This window comes from Triticum aestivum, chromosome 5D (genome assembly GCF_018294505.1).
Source record: "Triticum aestivum cultivar Chinese Spring chromosome 5D, IWGSC CS RefSeq v2.1, whole genome shotgun sequence".
Lineage (NCBI taxonomy): Eukaryota > Viridiplantae > Streptophyta > Magnoliopsida > Poales > Poaceae > Triticum > Triticum aestivum.
In genome coordinates, this window is record NC_057808.1 from 399,445,689 (window position 1) to 399,466,069 (window position 20,381).

The following is a 20,381-nucleotide window of genomic DNA, read 5'->3' on the forward strand; positions in this document are numbered from 1 at the left end:
GTGAAGTAGACGCGTCCCGCGGAGTGGCGAGGCGCGCGGGGCGTCCGAGTGAAGTAGACGCGTCCCGCGGAGTGGCGAGGCGCGAGGCGTTGGAGTGAATTAGACGCGTCCCGCGGAGTGGCGAGGCGCGCGGGGCGTCGGAGTGAAGTAGACGTGTCCCGCGGACTGGCGAGGCGCGGGGCGTCGGAGTGAAGTAGACGCGTCCCGCAGAGTGGCGACACGCGGGTTGTCCGAGTGAAGTAGACGCGTCCCGTGGAGTGACGATGCGCGGGACATCTGAGTGAAGTAGACGCGTCCCGTGAAGTGATGATGCGCGGGGCGTCCGAGTGAAGTAGATGCGTCCCGCGAAGTGATGATGCGCGGGACGTCTGAGTGAAGTAGAAGCGTCCTGCGGAGTGGTGACGCGCGGGGCATCCAAGTGATATAGACGCGTCCAGTCGAGTGACGAGCGACGAGAACATGTCCAGCCGAGTGACGACCCAGGTGTGGTCGAGTCAGACAAGTTGATGATGGCGTGTCCAGCTGAGCGATGGCGTGCGGGCGATCGAGTGACGTTGGCATGTGCAGCTGAGCGACGGCGTGTGGGTGGCCGAGTCCATGTCCAACGCATTGGAGGATTTGCCCCCACGTTCAACGCGTTGAAGGCGTTGCCCCACGCCCAGAATCTGCACGCCCGATCTGCATGCAAGAGGCATTAATGGTAATTAGCAAGAGTTAAAATCCCGTTACGCATGCTAGGGACGTTTCCCTTTTCCCGCGGCCATTTACCCCCTGCATGCAGGAAATGAATGGGATGGAATTAAGATTAGAAAGAAAGAGGAAGGCGTGGCAGGGCTCCCTGGTCGGCCACAGCGGTGGCGCGCTCACGGATCCAGCGCGAGGTGAGGCGGCCTGCGACAGATCCGAGTACGGGGCGGCGTTCTCCTGCGAGGCTTTGCAGGCAGAGCTTGAGACGACGCTGAGTCGACCTAGTGGCCACGTCTTGCAGTCGACCGCTCGGGGGAGCGCTGTGGTCGGGGACGTGGCTTGTCCCGGCGTCAGCGTCGCGTCGGGGCCGTGCGTCCGCTGCGGGGCTCGCCGTCGCACATTTGAGTCCAGGCGTGTTCCACGAAGGCCATTGTCGAGCTGTTGCCTTCACCGCGGAGGTCGCTGTTGAAAGATCGATTGGAGAAAAGAGCTGTCGTGGTTGGGCTCGTGGCCAGCATCCGTGCTCCATTTTCTTTTTCTCCTTTTGTTTGATCTATACAATAGCAATAACAAGATCCCAGGTGATTGTTCCTACAGGAAGAAAACCAACAGATTTGTTAGATCGTCGATGATTAGGAATGCATCAAGTAGGACAGATTCTTCGGTCAATTTGTTCGTGAACCGTCCTGCATGTCCACGACGTTGGGTGAGGATGTATCTTTTCCCCTTCTTTTTTTTCGATGCTTCAGTTGCTATATGTGGAGATGAATGAAAAAAACATCGGCATCATGGCTCGATAGACGCCATGCCCCATGGTGGGCGCCAACTGTCGTGGGAATGATTCCGACAATAATAAGGGATAAGGTAAAAGGAGCATGATCTATCGAGATGCAAATGGGTGACACGGTGGTTTTATCAAGTTCGGGCCTCTCACGGTGAAGATAACAACCCTACGTCTCGTGCTCCGGAGAGGCTTTGTTTTATCTGAGTATGTATCCGGAGATTACAATGTATGCGAGAGAGGAGAACGGATCCCCATGTCTGAGCTAAGTCCTGAGACTAGAGAGGGAGAGAGAGGTAGAAGAAAGAGGGCTTGCCCCAAGTCTAGTGGTGGGGGTGGCATATATAGAGTGCGCCACCCCCTCACCTCCTATGTTATAAAGTGGGGCATGAATGCCATAATGCTAGCTCACTACCAAGCCTTCACTATGAGAATGATGCTTTGATTGCTTTGCTGCCTGCTGGTCTTCATATACCCGAGTGAGTCGTACGGTCGAGTGGTGAACTGTCATCCGAGTGGATAGTATGCTGCTTGTCCGAGTGGATAGTATGTCTGTATGAAATTTATCTGGACCCACATGTTGTGTGGACCCCATGTTTTATGATATTTCGAGCCTTCGTGGGCCTACCTGTTATGTGTATCCCCAACATGGGGTGCCCCCCTCCCCCGTATATAAAGGAGTGGAGGAGGGGGAGGGCCGGCCCTCTCATGGCACGCCCCAAGGGGAGTCCTACTCCCACCGGGAGTAGGATTCCCCCCTTCCCTAGTTGGAGTAGGAGAGAAAGGAAGGAGGAGAGAGGGAGAAGGAAAGGAGGCGCCCCCCCTTCCCTAGTCCAATTCGGACCCAAGGGGGAGGGGGCGCGCGGCCTGCCCTGGCCGCCCCTCTCTCTCCACTAAGGCCCATATGGCCCACTAGACTCCCCGAGGGGTTCCGGTAACCCCCGGTACTCCGGTAATTGCCCGAACTCACCCGGAACCATTCCGAAGTCCAAACATAGTCGTCCAATAAATAAATCTTTATGTCTTAACCATTTTGAGACTCCTCGTCATGTCCGTGATCACATCCGGGACTCCGAACAACCTAAGGTACATCAAAACACATAAACTCATAATACCGATTGTCACCGAACGTTAAGCGTGCGGACCCTATACGGGTTCGAGAACTATGTAGACATGATCGAGACTCATCTCCGGTAAATAACCAATAGCGAAACCTGGATGCTCATATTGGTTCCTACATATTCTACGAAGATCTTTATCGGTCAAACCGCATAACAACATACGTTGTTCCCTTTGTCATCGATATGTTACTTGCCCGAGATTCGATCGTCGGTATCTCAATACCTAGTTCAATCTCGTTACCGGCAAGTCTCTTTACTTGTTCCGTAATGCATCATCCCGCAACTAACTCATTAGTCACATTGCTTGCAAGGCTTATAGTGATGTGCATTACCGAGAGGGCCCAGAGATACCTCTCCGGAACACGGAGTGAGAAATCCTAATCTCGATCTATGACAACCCAACAAACACCATCGGAGACACCTGTAGAGCATCTTTATAATCACCCAGTTACGTTGTGACGTTTGATAGCACACTAAGTGTTCCTCCGGTATTCGGGAGTTGCATAATCTCATAGTCATAAGCACATGTATAAGTCATGAAGAAAGCAAAAGAAACAAACTAAACGATCAAGTGCTAAGCTAACGGAATGGGTCAAGTCAATCACATTATTCTCTAATGATGTGATCCCGTTAATCAAATGACAACTCATGCCTATGGCTAGGAAACTTAACCATCTTTGATTTAACGAGCTAGTCAAGTAGAGGCATACTAGTGACACTCTGTTTGTCTATGTATTCACACATGTACTAAGTTTTCGGTCAATATAATTCTAGCATGAATAATAAACATTTATCATGATATAAGGAAATATAAATAACAACTTTATTATTGCCTCTAGGGCATATTTCCTTCAGTCTCCCACTTGCACTAGAGTCAATAATCTAGATTACATAGTAATGATTCTAACACCCATGGAGTATTGGTGATGATCATGTTTTGCTCGTGAGAGAGGCTTAGTCAATGGGTCTGCAACATTCAGATCCGTATGTATCTTGCAAATCTTTATGTCTCCCTCCTTGACTTGATCGCGGATGGAATTGAAGCGTCTCTTGATGTGTTTGGTTCTCTTGTGAAATCTGGATTCCTTCGCCAAGGCAATTGCACCAGTATTGTCACAAAAGATTTTCATTGGACCCGATGCACTAGGTATGACACCTAGATCGGATATGAACTCCTTCATCCAAACTCCTTCATTAGTTGCTTCCGAAGCAGCTATGTACTCCGCTTCACATGTAGATCCCGCCACGACGCTTTGCTTAGAACTGCACCAACTGACAGCTCCACCGTTCAATATAAATACGTATCCAGTTTGTGACTTAGAGTCATCCGGATCAGTGTCAACGCTTGCATCGACGTAACCATTTACGATGAGCTCTTTGTCACCTCCATAAACGAGAAACATATCCTTAGTCCTTTTCAGGTATTTCAGGATGTTCTTGACCGTTGTCCAGTGATCCACTCCTGGATTACTTTGGTACCTCCCCGCTAAACTAATAGCAAGGCACACATCAGGTCTGGGACACAACATTGCATACATGATAGAACCTATGGCTGAAGCATAGGAAATGACTTTCATTTTCTCTCTATCTTCTGCAGTGGTCGGGCATTGAGTTTGACTCAATTTCACACCTTGTAACACAGGCAAGAACCCTTTCTTTGCTTGATCCATTTTGAACTTCTTCAAAACTTTATCAAGGTATGTGCTTTGTGAAAGTCCAATTAAGCGTCTTGATCTATCTCTATAGATCTTGATGCCCAATATATAAGCAGCTTCACCGAGGTCTTTCATTGAAAAACGCTTATTCAAATATCCTTTTATGCTATCCAGAAATTCTATATCATTTCCAATCAACAATATGTCATCCACATATAATATTAGAAATGCTACAGAGCTCCCACTCACTTTCTTGTAAATACAGGCTTCTCCAAAAGTCTGTATAAAACCATATGCTTTGATCACACTATCAAAACGTTTATTCCAACTCCGAGATGCTTGCACCAGTCTATAAAAGGATCGCTGGAGCTTACACACTTTGTTAGCATCCTTTGGATTGACAAAACCTTCGTGTTGCATCATATACAACTCTTCTTCCAGAAATCCATTCAGGAATGCAGTCTTTACATCCATTTGCCAAATTTCATAATCATAAAATGCAGCAATTGCTAACATGATTCGGACGGAATTAAGCATCGCTATGGGTGAGAAGGTCTCATCGTAGTCAACTCCTTGAACTTGTCGAAAACCTTTCGCAACAAGTCGAGCTTTGTAGACAGTAACATTACCGTCAGCGTCAGTCTTCTTCTTGAAGATCCATTTATTCTCTATGGCTTGCCGATCATCAGGCAAGTCAACCAAAGTCCACACTTTGTTCTCATACATGGATCCCGTCTCAGATTTCATGGCCTCAAGCCATTTCGCGGAATCTGGGATCATCATCGCTTCCTCATAGTTCGTAGGTTCGTCATGGTCAAGTAACATGACCTCCAGAACCGGATTACCGTACCACTCTGGTGCGGATCTTACTCTGGTTGACCTACGAGGTTCGGTAGTAACTTGATCTGAAGTTACATGATCATCATCATTAGCTTCCTAACTAATTGGTGTAGTAGTCACAGGAACTGATTTCTGTGATGAACTACTTTCCCAATAAGGGAGCAGGTGCAGTTACCTCATCAAGTTCTACTTTCCTCCCACTCACTTCTTTCGAGATAAACTCCTTCTGTAGAAAGGATCCATTCTTAGCAACGAATGTCTTGCCTTCGGATCTGTGATAGAAGGTGTACCCAACAGTCTCCTTTGGGTATCCTATGAAGACACATTTCTCCGATTTGGGTTCGAGCTTATCAGGTTGAAGCTTTTTCACATAAGCATCGCAGCCCCAAACTTTAAGAAACGATAATTTGGGTTTCTTGCCAAACCACAGTTCATAAGGTGTCGTCTCAACGGATTTAGATGGTGCCCTATTTAACGTGAATGCAGCCGTCTCTAAAGTATAACCCCAAAACGATAGCGGTAAATCAGTAAGAGACATCATAGATCACACCATATCTAATAAAGTACGGTTACGACATTCGGATACACCATTACGCTGTGGTGTTCCAGGTGGTGTGAGTTGTGAAACTATTCCGCATTGTTTCAAATAAAGACCAAACTCGTAACTCAAATATTCTCCTCCACGATTAGATCGCAGAAACTTTATTTCCTTGTTACGATGATTTTCCACTTCACTCTGAAATTCTTTGAACTTTTCAAATGTTTCAGACTTATGTTTCATCAAGTAGATATACCCATATCTGCTCAAATCATCTGTGAAGGTCAGAAAATAACGATACCCGTGCGAGCCTCAATATTCATCGGACCACATACATCAGTATGTATGATTTCCAACAAATCTGTTGCTCGCTCCATTGTTCCGGAGAACGGAGTTTTAGTCATCTTTGCCATGAGGCATGGTTTGCAAGTACCAAGTGATTCATAATCAAGTGATTCCAAAAGTCCATCCGAATGGAGTTTCTTCTTGCGCTTTACACCAATATGACCCAAACGGCAGTGCCACAAATAAGTTGCACTATCATTATCAACTCTGCATCTTTTGGCTTCAATATTATGAATATGGGTGTCACTACTATCGAGATTCAACAAAAATAGACCACTCTTCAAGGGTGCATGACCATAAAAGATATTACTCATATAAATAGAACAGCCATTATTCTCGAATTTAAATGAATAACCGTCTCGCATCAAACAAGATCCAGATATAATGTTCATGCTTAACGCTGGCACCAAATAACAATTATTCAGGTCTAAAACTAATCCCGAAGGTAGATATAGAGGTAGCGTGCCAACGGTGATCACATCGACTTTGGAACCATTTCCCACGCGCATCGTCACCTCGTCCTTAGCCAATCTTCGCTTAATCCGTAGTCCCTGTTTCGAGTTGCAAATATTAGCAACAGAACCAGTATCAAATACCCAGGTACTACTGCGAGTATTAGTAACGTACACATCAATAACATGTATATCACATATACCTTTGTTCACCTTGCCATCCTTCTTATCCGCCAAATACTTGGGGCAGTTCCGCTTCTAGTGATCAGTCCCTTTGGAGTAGAAGCACTCAGTCTCAGGCTTAGGTCTAGACTTGGGCTTCTTCACTTGAGCAGCAACTTGCTTGCCGTTCTTCTTGAAGTTCCCCTTCTTCCCTTTACCCTTTTTCTTGAAACTGATGGTCTTGTTGACCATCAACACTTGATGCTCCTTCTTGATTTCTACCTCCGCAGCCTTTAGCATTGCGAAGAGCTCGGGAATCGTCTTATCCATCCCTTGCATGTTATAGTTCATCACGAAGCTTTTGTAGCTTGGTGGCAGTGATTGAAGAACTCTGTCAATGACACTATCAACCGGAAGATTAACTCCCAACTGAGTCAAGTGATTATGATACCCAGACATTTTGAGTATATGCTCATGGACATAACTATTCTCCTCCATTTTGTAGCTATAGAACTTATTGGAGACTTTCATATCTCTCAATCCGGGCATTTTCTTGAAATATTAACTTCAACTCCTGGAACATCTCATATGCTCCATGACGTTCAAAACGTCATTGAAGTCCCGGTTCTAAGCCGTAAAGCATGGCACACTGAACTATCAAGTAGTCATCAGCTTTGCTCTGCCAGGCGTTCACAACGTCCGGCGTTGCTCCTGCAGTGGGTCTTGCACCTAGCGGTACTTCTAGGACGTAATTCTTCTGTGCAGCAATGATGATAATCCTCAAGTTACGGACCCAGTCCGTGTAGTTGCTACCATCACTTTCAACTTAGCTTTCTCTAGGAACGCATTAAAATTCAAAGGAACAGTAGCACGGGCCATTGATCTACAACAACATAGACATGCAAAATACTATTAGGTACTAAGTTCATGATAAATTAAAGTTCAATTAATCATATTACTTAAGAACTCCTACTTAGATAGACATCCCTCTAATCATCTAAGTGATCACGTGATCCAAATCAACTAAACCATGTCCGATCATCACGTGAGATGGAGTAGTTTTCAATGGTGAACATCACTATGTTGATCATATCTACTATATGATTCACGCTCGACCTTTCGGTCTCAGTGTTCCGAGGCCATATCTGCATATGCTAGGCTCGTCAGGTTTAACCCGAGTATTCTGCGTGTGCAAAACTGGCTTGCACCCGTTGTATGTGAACGTAGAGCTTATCACACCCGATCATCACGTGGTGTCTCGGCATGACGAACTTTCGCAATGGTGCATACTCAGGGAGAACACTTGTACCTTGAAATTTAGTGAGATATCATCTTATAATGCTACCGCCGAACTAAGCAAAATAAGATGCATAAAAGATAAACATCACATGCAATCAATATAAGTGATATGAGATATGGCCATCATCATCTTGTGCCTTTGATCTCCGTCTCTAAAGCACCGTCATGATCACCATCGTCACCGGCGCGACACCTTGATCTCCATCGTAGCATCGTTGTCGTCTCGCCAACTATTACTTCTACGACTATCGCTACCGCTTAGTGATAAAGTAAAGCAATTACATGGCGATTGCATTTCATACAATAAAGCGACAACCATATGGCTCCTGCCAGTTGCCGATAACTGTGTTACAAAACATGATCATCTCATACAATAAAATTTAGCATCATGTCTTGACCATATCACATCACAACATGCCCTGCAAAAACAAGTTAGACGTCCTCTACTTTGTTGTTGCAAGTTTTACATGGCTGCTACGGGCTGAGCAAGAACCGTTCTTACCTACGCATCAAAACCACAACGATTTTTCGTCAAGTATGCTGTTTTAACCTTCAACAAGGACCGGGCGTAGTCACACTCGATTCAACTAAAGTTGGAGAAACTGACACCCGCCAGCCACCTGTGTGCAAAGCACGTCGGTAGAACCAGTCTCGCGTAAGCGTACGCGTAATGTCTGTCCGGGCCGCTTCATCCAACAATACCGCCGCATCAAAGTATGACATGCTGGTAAGCAGCATGACTATTATCGCCCACAACTCTTTGTGTTCTACTCGTGCATATAACATCTACGCATAGACCTGGCTCGGATGCCACTGTTGGGGAACGCATTAATTTTAAAAAAATTCCTACGCACACGCAAGATCCATCTAGGTGATGCATAGCAACGAGAGGGGAGAGTGTTGTCCACGTACCCTCGTAGACCAAAAGAGGAAGCGTTATGACAATGCGGTTGATGTAGTCGTACGTCTTCACGATCCGACCGATCCTAGTACCGAAAGTACGGCACCTCCGCGATCTGCACACGTTCGGCTCGGTGACGTCCCACGAACTCTCGATCCAGCTGAGTGTCGAGGGAGAGCTTCGTCAGCACGACGGTGTGCTGACGGTGATGATGAAGTTAACGATGCAGGGCTTCACCTAAGCACTACAACGATATGACCGAGGTGGAATCTGTGGAGGGGGGCACCGCACACGGCTAAGACAACTGTCAACTTGTGTGTCTATGGGGTGCCCCCTCTCCCGTATATAAAGGAGTGGAGGAGGGGGAGGGCCGACCCTCTCATGGCGCGCCCCAAGGGGAGTCCTACTCCCACCGGGAGTAGGATTCCCCCTTTCCCTACTTGGAGTAGGAGAGGAAGGAAGGAGGAGAGAGGGAGAAGGAAAGGGGGGCACCGCCCCCCCTTCCCTAGTGTAATTCGGACCCAAGGGGGAGGGGCACGCGGCCTGCCCTGGCCGCCCCCCTCTCTCTCCACTAAGGCCCATATGGCCCATTAGACTCCCCGGGGGGTTCCGGTAACCCGCGGTACTCCGGTAATTGCCCGAACTCACCCGGAACCATTCCGAAGTCCAAACATAGTCGTCCAATATATCAATCTTTATGTCTCGACCATTTCGAGACTCCTCGTCATGTCCGTGATCACATCTGGGACTCCGAACAACCTTCGGTACATCAAAACACATAAACTCATAATACCGATTGTCACCGAACGTTAAGCGTGCGGACCCTACGGGTTCGAGAACTATGTAGACATGACCGAGACTCATCTCCGGTCAATAACCAATAGCGGAACCTGGATGCTCATATTGGTTCCAACATATTCTACGAAGATCTTTATCGGTCAAACCGCATAACAACATACGTTGTTCCCTTTGTCATCGGTATGTTACTTGCCCGAGATTCGATCGTCGGTATCTCAATACCTAGTTCAATCTCGTCACCGGCAAGTCTCTTTACTCGTTCTGTAATGCATCATCCCGCAACTAACTCATTAGTCACATTGCTTGCAAGGCTTATAGTGATGTGCATTACCGAGAGGGCCTAGAGATACCTCTCCGGAACACGGAGTGACAAATCCTAATCTCGATCTATGACAACCCAACAAACACCACCGGAGACACCTGTAGAGCATCTTTATAATCATCCAGTTACGTTGTGACATTTGATAGCACACTAAGTGTTCCTCCGGTATTCGGGTGTTGCATAATCTCATAGTCATAGGAACATGTATAAGTCATGAAGAAAGCAATAGCAACAAACTAAACGATCAAGTGCTAAGCTAACGGAATGGGTCAAGTCAATCACATCATTCTCTAATGATGTGATCCCGTTAATCAAATGACAACTCATGTCTATGCCTATGAAACTTAACCATCTTTGATTTAATGAGCTAGTCAAGTAGAGGCATACTAGTGACACTCTGTTTGTCTATGTATTCACACATGTACTAAGTTTCCGGTTAATACAATTCTAGCATGAATAATAAACATTTATCATGGTATAAGGAAATATAAATAACAACTTTATTATTGCCTCTAGGGCATATTTCCTTCAGGAGAGGCATGAGCTAACATACTTTCTCTACTTGGATCATATGCACTTATGATTGGAACTCTAGCAAGGATCCGCAACTACTAAAGATCATTAAGGTCGTGAAACCCAACCATAGCATTAAGTATCAAGTCCTCTTTACTCCCATACATCATAGCCCACCTACTCGGGTTTAAGTTTCTGTCACTCTCGCAACCCACCGTAAGCAAACCATGAACATATTGCAACACCCTACAGCGAGGGCCCCTCACGTTTGCGCGAGAACGGAGGGCACCGTAGGACAGCACCATAAATAAAATATACAATCAGACCAACCAAGATCACGATTAACCCACAAGACACAACAGATCTACTCAAACATCATAGGATAACCATAGATCAATGGGAAATAATATATAGAGTTGAGCACCATGTTTAAGTAGAGATTACAACGGGGAGAAGGGGTGTTACACCGCTGCAAAGAGGGGGAGAGAGTTGGTGTTGACGGTAGCAAGATTATTGATGTAGATCGCCGTCACGATCCTTGCCCCGGCGGCACTCCGGCGCCACCGAGAGAGAGAGGGGGAGAGAGCCCCCTCCTTCTTCTTCTTCCTTGGCCTCCCCCCTAGATGGGAGGAGAATTCCTCCTCTGGTCCATGGTCTCCATGGCGGCGGAGGGGCGGGAGCCCCTCCGAGATTGGATCTCCCTCTCTGTTTTTTTCTGTTTTGCGTTCCCAGATGTGACCGAAAACCGTTTCTTATATTCCCGGAGATCCGTAACTCCGATTGAGCTGAGATTTGAACACGATTTTTTCCCCGGATATAAGCTTCCTTGCGCCCGAAGTAGAGCCCAACCAATGTACGAGGTGTGCACAACCCACCACCGCGCGTCAGGGGCCTGGGGCGCGCCCTGGTGTCTTGTGGTGCGTGTGGGCCTCCGTTTGCGGTGATTCCAACTCCCAAAAATCACAAATATTCCAAAATAATTCTCCGTGAAATTTTATTGCATTTGGACTTCGTTTGATATGGATACTCTGCGATACAAAAAACATGCAGAAAACAGGAACTGACACTGGATCAATAGGTTAGTCCAATAAATCATATAAAATTTTGCCAAAAGTATGTAAAACTTGTATAATATTGGCGTGAAACAATCAAAAATTATAGATACGACAGAGATGTATCACATATCAATGTAGAGGTTTTGCAAGACCGTGGTGGCAGTGTTTGGCCTTGAGTACATGAGAGAGTCAAATGCCGCAGATACAACCCGGTTGTCGGCGATCAATGCAGATAGAGGCTTTCGGGGAATGCTTAGTAGCATAGATTGTATGCACTGGAAGTAGAAGAACTGTTTATTTGTTTGGCAGGGGCAGTACAGGGGGCATGTGAAAGGTTACATTGTCATAGTAGAAGCAGTGGCTTCACGAGATCTTTGGATTTGGCACTCCTTTTTTTGCCATGGCTGGTTCTCACAATGACAACAACGTGCTTCAGCGTTCTCCAATGTTGGCACGGCCTGCGGAAGGCCACTGCCCCGAGGTCAACTTTGAGATCAATGACTAACAGTACAAGAAGGGATACTATCTAGCTGATCATATCTATCCTCAGCGGTGAACTCTTGTGAAGACATTATTCAATCCGAAAGGAGAGAAGATGCAGAGATTTGCCCAAGCACATCAATTCGAATTTAGGTAACTAAAATGATTATAAACATGAAGAAAAGGGATTTTTAAAAGGAAAAAATATTTAGTCTAAATAGGCCTCTAACACCATGTTTCTAGCTCTGAGCCCATCATCTTGGTGGGCTCATTTTCAACCGACCCCAGTCGTCTACTATTACCCAACTAATTTGGGCCACTCTGTCTCTATAAAAGTAGCTAATTTGGGCCGAGCCGTGGGACTTGCAAAGCATCATTAAGCAGGTAAACTACACAATAAGCGAGGGGCTTTCCTGCAAAAACGCTGGCTAAATAAGAATCTCGCGCAGAGACGTATCCACGCCCTCCTCCACCCTCCACCTACTACGCCCTCCAATTCCACCGTTCCGAGGCGGCGTCTGCGTCTCCTCCCCACGCCCCGTCCCTCTCGCTGCCTCCAGCCCGGCGACACATCCACCGCCGCGCCACCGTCGGATTCGCGCCCCCCCGCCCGCCGCTCCGATCGCGTGGACGAAGATGCTGGGCGCCGCGAGGAGGCAGCTCGGATCCGGCCCCGTGAGCGCCGATTCCCTTCCCCCGCATCGCATCTCCCTCCGATCATTTCCCCACGTTCGGTTCGGGTTCGATCTACGATGCGGCTGCTGATGATGGATTCGCTGTTCCGTTTGTTGCGTGCAGATGCTGGGGCAGTTGCTGCGGAGGCTCCGCCCGGCGGCGGCGGCGTCCACGGAGGCGGCAAGGGGGTACTCCTCCGCGGCCAAGGAGGTGAGCGCGTGGCAGAACCCTAGTTTTTTTAATCGCGCGCGCCGCATTGGCCTGTAATGACGTGGTCCGCTTTCGCTCGATTGTGTCGTTTCGTTATTTGACGGGCTGTTTTGACCGGAGATCGGCTGCTGCTTAGTTTTATAGATGGCGTTGGAGATTACGACTTTTGCTGTTGTTATTATAATAGTGGCGGTGACGCACAGCGATTGTTCTGGTTTGGTGTCGAGGCGGGTGGTTGGTTATGATATTAATTCGTTATTTTATTATGTAGTTTTGGTTTCGTACCGTAATTGTATTACGTATCTCTACTCTATTTCTTTGGTTGGCAAAAAATAATGGCTGTTGTAATGTTTCGGTGGTTAGTGGCTATCTTAGAATTGAAGTCACCATCGTTTCCTACGTATAGATTGCTGTGGGCCTGTGACTACCTGCTGATGGCAGTTGTATGGGCTGTAGAGTCGAAGCATCGGCCGGTTGCTTTATCCTTAGGGTTTGTGTGTTTGACAATTTATTGTTGCAGAGCTTAGAAGATGAAGTGTGTTTGTTATTGCAAGGAAAGATGAATTGCCTTTGTGGTTTGGCTTGCATTGAAGTGATATTTTCTTTACCTTCAACATGGTAGACTTCCTCATAGATTGGAAACCGCTTATTTGACTTTAGTAGTTCTGCTTGGGGTTCATATATCTATCATGTGACTTCATTTGGCGAAAAATTCTCCTATTTGCAAGATGAGATTTAGTTATTTACTTTGCTTATGAAGCACTGTCCTGTCCATACACCTCTCCTTTTTCTTGTTAGTTTCTTAAGATGTGATATTACCTAGTGACCATGCGTCCATACCTATGTCAACGTATTGGCTCTACTTCAGAGAATAACCTCCTACTGATTAACATTATGCAAATGCATTTTACATAATATATTCCTTGCATTGTTCTTCACCTTTAATTGCCATTCTTCACTATTACTTGAGTACATCAGAATGAGTATCAGTGAAACTGGGTAACAGTGGTCATTGGTGTGCTTGATTGTGTATGTTATTGCTCCTTTTTTCCTTTGGGCGATGCGGGGAACAAAGGATGGTTCCTGGATTAACCAGCACATATTTGTTCCCAGTTCTGTGTGGTTAGATATGCTTGTTTTATGCTGAAAGTATCTAGGGTTATATCGAGAGTTATCCTTGAGAATTGTTTGCTGATTGGGAAAAAGGGAAAGCTGCATTCAGTAGCTCTGTTTTACAACTTACAAGGTTAGTGACATACAATATTGTTTTACCTGTTCAGATCACCGTACGTGACGCGTTGAACTCTGCCCTAGATGAAGAAATGTCTGCTGATCCTTCTGTCTTTTTGATGGGTGAAGAGGTAGCATTTTGAATGAATACATTTTTTCGTTCTTTTATTAGCTTCTCTTTTCTAACGCCTCTTCGTTTGTGATAGGTTGGAGAATATCAAGGTGCATACAAGGTGTGCAAAGAATAATTGTTTTTTTGTAGGTCCCTTGTCAGCTGATATCGAATTCTGAATTTTATGGTTATTGATCTTCAATTGGGTTTCTGCAGATTACGAAGGGCTTGCTTGACAAGTATGGTCCTGATAGGGTTCTTGATACCCCAATCACTGAGGTTTCACTCTTACATTCTTCAAACAATCCAATTGCTGCTGTCCATCCGTACATTTTCAGACCGAAACAATTCTGGTCAAGCGTTTATGTGTTATTGTTATGTTTGTCCAGGCTGGTTTTACAGGCATTGGTGTTGGTGCAGCCTATCAAGGTCTTCGGCCAGTTATAGAGTTCATGACATTTAATTTCTCAATGCAGGTCAGTTATAAGGGCCAAACAAGTTTGTTTTATGTGCTTGGTTTAAAGTCCTTATGCACGTAATTTTTATGCTGCAATACCTGTTGGTTCAAGATGCAAGAAGCACTCATGCTTCATGCTTTTGCATCTTGAACCTACTTAACACATGCTGCACTTCTGTGTTTTCCCAGTGTGAGAATGGTTCATGCCTTAAAGCATTGCATGGTTTAGGATAGTCAACTTAATGCATGTAATCACTTCGCAAGAAACATATGTTATTGTACATTACCACACTTAGTAGCTCGATCCTCGATGTAAATGCAAGCTCTTATTAGTTACTACCCTTTTTTCTTGCTAGTTTTCTAAAGGATCTCTTTGCTGTATACCTTCTGATTAGTATTTGCTATGTGTTTACAGTCGTGTAGTTATATGTCTTGCCAATGGTGTTGCCAAGATCCTAGTGTAATAGTGAATCTTCTGAAGTTGATGTTAATTAGAGGTTTTCTCTGGAATAATTTACATTAGATGTAGCTTTTATGGTTGACATTCACATATCTGCTTTTCGTGCCAGTTAACTTTTTGGAAGAATACAGTGGATGTAGTTTGAATCTCTGGTAGTCTGAAATACAATGTTGTCAATGTATAATGTAGTACAACCTCCGTTCCTAAATAAGTCTTTTTAGAGATTTCAAATGGACTATCACATACGGATGTATATAGACATATTTTAGAGTGTAGATTCACTCATTTTGCTTCGTATGTAGTCACTTATTGAAATCATTAGAAAGACCTATATTTAGGAACGGATGGAGTATTAACCATTAATGGTTATTTCCATGTACTATAAAAATAAAGGTGATCATTATGCATGCTTTACTCGTGTGGCTGACAGGCAGTTTGTCACTAGTTTTTTCACTGCAAGTCTGTAACACAGGTCTACCTCTGTATCAGGCGTTCCTTTTTCTCTCATGTGATTTAGAATGTACTTTTCCATTATAACAACTGCACATTTCAATTGTTTATGCTGTAAGAAAAATAATTAATAATTTGTAACATTCAGGCAATCGATCATATCATCAACTCAGCTGCTAAGTCAAACTACATGTCAGCTGGTCAGATAAATGTCCCAATTGTTTTCAGAGGACCAAATGGTGCTGCTGCTGGAGTTGGTGCTCAACACTCACAGGTTTGTAAGAGGGAATCGCTCATGTGTCGGTTCTTCTTAGTACTCAAATAATTTTGAAACAAGTAGCTTTATTTCTTTGTTATGTTGTTGCCACCTACTTGTGCTTGTTTCGAGAAGATACAGTAGACATGCAGACCACTTTGCTATACTAGAATAGTAACACCAAATATACTAAATGATGACTTTCTTTTTAGAAGTCTATATAACTCCCTTGCCAAAATGGTTATGCAAGGTTCAGGGAGGGGTGTGTGTGTGTGTGAGAGAGAGCTCAGATGGTTGTGTAGAGTTTCTTTGATTTTAAGCCAACAGACCTAAATTATCATTTTGTGAGTTCTTTATCATTAGCAATGTATGCAAAGTTAGTTTACTACCAGCTCCTAGGATATGTTCAATACATTGTGGTGGCATCTTTTTGTAAACACTGAATGATTTTGGTGTTTGCACTGTACTAATTGAACTGGTATACAGTGTTATGCAGCTTGGTTTGCGCATGTTCCAGGACTTAAGGTTCTGGCTCCATATTCTTCAGAAGATGCCAGAGGCTTGCTAAAAGCTGCAATTAGGGATCCTGATCCCGTTGTTTTTCTGGAAAATGAATTACTGTATGCAACATCTGACCTTGTTGAGGTATTTATACTTTATAGCGGCCTGTTATCATTTCATTGAGATGTTATGTTTTTTTCTGCAGCTATGGAGAGTCGTTCCCTGTTTCTGATGAAGTGCTTGATTCTAGTTTTGCTCTGCCGATTGGCAAAGCTAAGGTATGCTGTTATGTGCATGTGTTTTGAAAGAAATTTCTGATGCATTCCCTGCTTTGAAGTCTTTGACGATTTTCTGTTGTTGGTTTCAATGAATAGGATTGAAAGCAACAACAGAAAATTGACCTCTATGCAGTATGCACTGCTTTCAGAGATCAGATGCATGCTCTTAGATAGTTATTTTTGGGATATAATTACTGAAATTCTCTGCAGTATGTACTTACCTGTGGATCTCTTCTTTCTGTAGATAGAACGCGAGGGTAAAGATGTTACGATTACTGCATTCTCCAAGATGGTCGGCTATGCTCTTCAGGTGCGTCATGCTATAGTTGGTAAAACAACGTGGGAGGAAGATGAATTTGCTGTGTTGTCAACCTTATAGGATTTGACACACCATTAGCTTTCATTTCTCAAGGACGTCACATTGGCACGTCTTCTTTTCTGAAAGGAGTTCAATGTGCTACATTGATATGCTTTTCCTATTTGTTAAGTTGATATGCAAAGAGCCCTTTTGGGAATTGCGGTTTTCTTTTATATTTTGTTCTAACATAGGTATGTTCTGTTGATGGGTTGAATTACTCTCCCAGCATTTTTATGTTGACATATGATAACGCTCAGTTTGTTTACAGGCTGCTGAGATACTGTCCAAGGAAGGAATCAGTGCTGAGGTAATTTCTTTTGTAAAATATATTTTCAGTGTAACTATCGATATGATTTTACTGTACATGATACTCCCTCCGTCCGAAAATACTTGTCAGAGAAATAATGTATCTAGATGTATTTTAATTCTAGATACATCCATTTATGCGACAAGTAATTCCGGACGGAGGGAGTACATGCCATGAATGCTTCTTATTTTCTGTACTGATATGTTTCAATAGGTGATCAACCTTCGATCAATTAGGCCACTGGATAGAGCCGCCATAAATGCATCCGTTAGGAAAACAAATAGATTGGTGACTCTTGAAGAAGGCTTCCCCCAGCATGGTGTTGGTGCTGAGATATGGTTCTCTTTCTCTCCCCACCACACACACATAAACAAACTTGTGTAGTAAGAATTATTTTAACACATACATGCCCTATTTTGCAGCATGTCTGTTGTAGAAGAAAGCTTTGAGTATCTTGATGCTCCAATTGAGAGGATTGCTGGAGCTGATGTACCCATGCCCTATGCTGCCAACCTTGAGAGATTGGCTGTTCCACAGGTCCTCTTTGATCCATTTTATGGCTTAACTTTCAAGTACTGTTGTTTTGCATGGCTGCTAGCTTTTCTAGTTGCATCCATTTATTTTCTTTTACACAACTGATTACCATAGATGTTTGTTCAATCCTTTAATTTTTGTGTTTGGGCCACATGCATGCATTCTTGCTGACTTAAATGGCAATAGACCAGCTGAAGCTATTATTGTACAAGTTGGATTTTTTTTAGTATCATCTGAATGGATTGCACTATCCTGAGGAAGTGCCATAGAAAATCCAGAACCAGCAGGGATCAGGGAAAGTGACTGCTTTAGTTCATACTCCTTCATAGTAAGGGTACACTGTACATGGAGGCTTTGGTTGCATTTGAGGGATGCTAATTATTGGGGAATATTCAACTTATTCTGTCATCTTTGTTTTGGTTCCCTGTCAGTTGTCGGAAAATGACCTGCAAATTGGATCCATGCAGATGTTATCTGAAATTGTAGTGTATCTACACTCAGGTTGCTCAATTTGCATATATCCTTTTCACTGGAACTATCAGATGTGCATGGTCATTTGACCATAATTTTGAAAGCATATGCCACAAATATATAATGGGAGACAACAGTACATTGTCAGCCCCAGCATTTTTCCACATCCTAAATCACTTGTGCGGAATTTTGTCTGCCACCCTGTTATGCCTGGAGGTGTCCCTTCATAATTCTAAGTTGGTGATTCTCCGCCCTGTTGTCTAGCTGTGGACACCAGGTGGTGGCCTTTCTGGTCAAGGTGGTCACAGCATCAGTATTTATTTGCTTTGTTTGTAATGCTTGATGTTTAGCGTGTGAAACTGGGTTTTGCATGACTTGGGCGGCATTTAGTGGTCCAAAGTTGCATTGCATCTCTGGACTCGCATTATTGCCGAGGGTGTATTTGGCCTGGGGCTCCATTGAAAAGGGAAGCCTAAATATTCTGTCTGCCACCAAATTCTTTCTGGCTTTCTGTACTGCAAACATAGGACCGTAAAATGTTTTGATGTTATTGGTGTGAGCAATCAGAATGAAGCAATAAAACATGCTGTCCTGTGTACATTTGACGATCCGTCGATCATTTTTTTTATTAGCTGATGATCATCTTATTAATGTGACCAAACTTACTCTCGTTCTTGACCTTGCAGATCGAGGATATCGTCCGAGCGGCCAGGCGAGCCTGCTACAGAGCGTTGCCCATGACGGCAACTGCGTGATCGAAATTTCACTTTACTCTGCCCATGCTTTTTCCCATCGCCTGCCCGGCCAGAAAGAAACGTGTGTGTTCCATAATGGTATCCACAATTGCCCAAACTCAAAGCGAGTTAAATTTTTGTAGGTGTGCCTTTGCCATGTTATTCTTTTAGCTGCAGTCGGATCTCACCGCACTCGCTGGTGCCTCCCTCCACTGTCTTGTGAATTATTACGCATGCAGCTTTCGTTGATTGATTATTACTACGGCCTAATCACGGTGGTTACATAAATGGAAAATTGAGGTGTTCTCATGCATGTGCCATATTCTTTCTTTCGTATTCTCAAAAAAAAAAAGTTCTTTCTCTCGTCAAAGCTTATCGCCTCGTGTATCTTTGAAAAACCATTTTTCCACAAGTCATTGCTCGTGGATTTGAACATCTTCACCCTGGAACCTGGGTGCACACGCACGGGAACATGTGATTCCGTTAGATTCAGTCGTCGTCATAAAAGGGAGACTATCCGTCGCTCGTCGTTTCAGCTACTAATAATAATCGGTCATGACCACAATTACGAGGTACACTCAACTACATAGCCGGTGCAACAGCCACGACAAGCTTTGGTTGCTAACTAACAGATCCGGTCAAATGTAGCGTAGCGTCATAATTGAGCACCGATCCGGCGCCCGTGAGCATCACTTTAATACTAATACTAAACCGGTCTATTCTTGTTGATAAAATATCTTTGAACAGCAATCCTTGAAAGATACATATGCTAAAAGGGGCCATTGCGTCCCCGGAATCTCTCTCTCTCTCTCTGGCTTGGACCAAAAGGCCGGTCACTCGAGCGGCGTGACGCTCACTCACACGAGACGCACAGAGGCAGCTCACGCAGATCCCGCCTGCATCTGCATAGCATAGCAGTGTCTCTCAGCCTGCCTTGTTGCAATCTTGCTTTCGGAAAACGCCATGTTTGACCGGAGCGAGGACCGAGCTATAGTACTCGTACGACACTGCAGGCAGCAAGCAAGCAACAGGTAAACAAAGCAAGCAAGCAGTACTAGTCCAGTCGGTCCAATTGGACAGGCAGAGGAAAGCGGCAGCACCCAGACCCAGGGATAAACCCAGGGCTAAAAATAAGATAAAGACACGCAAGTATAGCTGCTGATTGATGGCTCCCTTTGACCAAACAAAGACCGGACCTGAGGCGCCCAGCACGAAATCGAAAGCTTCAAAGCAACCCACAAAGAAAGAAAGATATAGAGTAGAAAAAAAAGGTACCCTAACAGTACCGCCATTAAGGGCCCCTTGAAACAGTTCAGTTCGCGGAGAAGAATACGGAGGACCAGTATCGTAGTACCACTAGTCGTGGTAAAAAAATAAAAATACTAATAATAAAGGAACC

At 44.6% G+C, this 20,381-nt stretch overlaps 1 protein-coding gene across 1 annotated transcript; it reads left to right on the plus strand.

Moving 5' to 3' along the window:
* Positions 1-12,394: 12,394 nt before the first annotated feature.
* On the plus strand, positions 12,395-19,295 carry LOC123122107 (pyruvate dehydrogenase E1 component subunit beta-2, mitochondrial). The gene is made up of 14 exons (XM_044542245.1): positions 12,395-12,624; positions 12,748-12,834; positions 14,115-14,195; positions 14,271-14,297; positions 14,393-14,455; positions 14,566-14,652; positions 15,692-15,817; positions 16,286-16,419; positions 16,506-16,578; positions 16,823-16,888; positions 17,205-17,243; positions 17,457-17,581; positions 17,666-17,780; positions 18,935-19,295. Exons 1-14 carry the CDS (start codon positions 12,586-12,588, stop codon positions 19,001-19,003), a joined length of 1,131 nt encoding a protein of 376 aa, XP_044398180.1. The 5' UTR covers positions 12,395-12,585; the 3' UTR covers positions 19,004-19,295.
* The last annotated feature ends 1,086 nt before the right edge of the window (positions 19,296-20,381 follow it).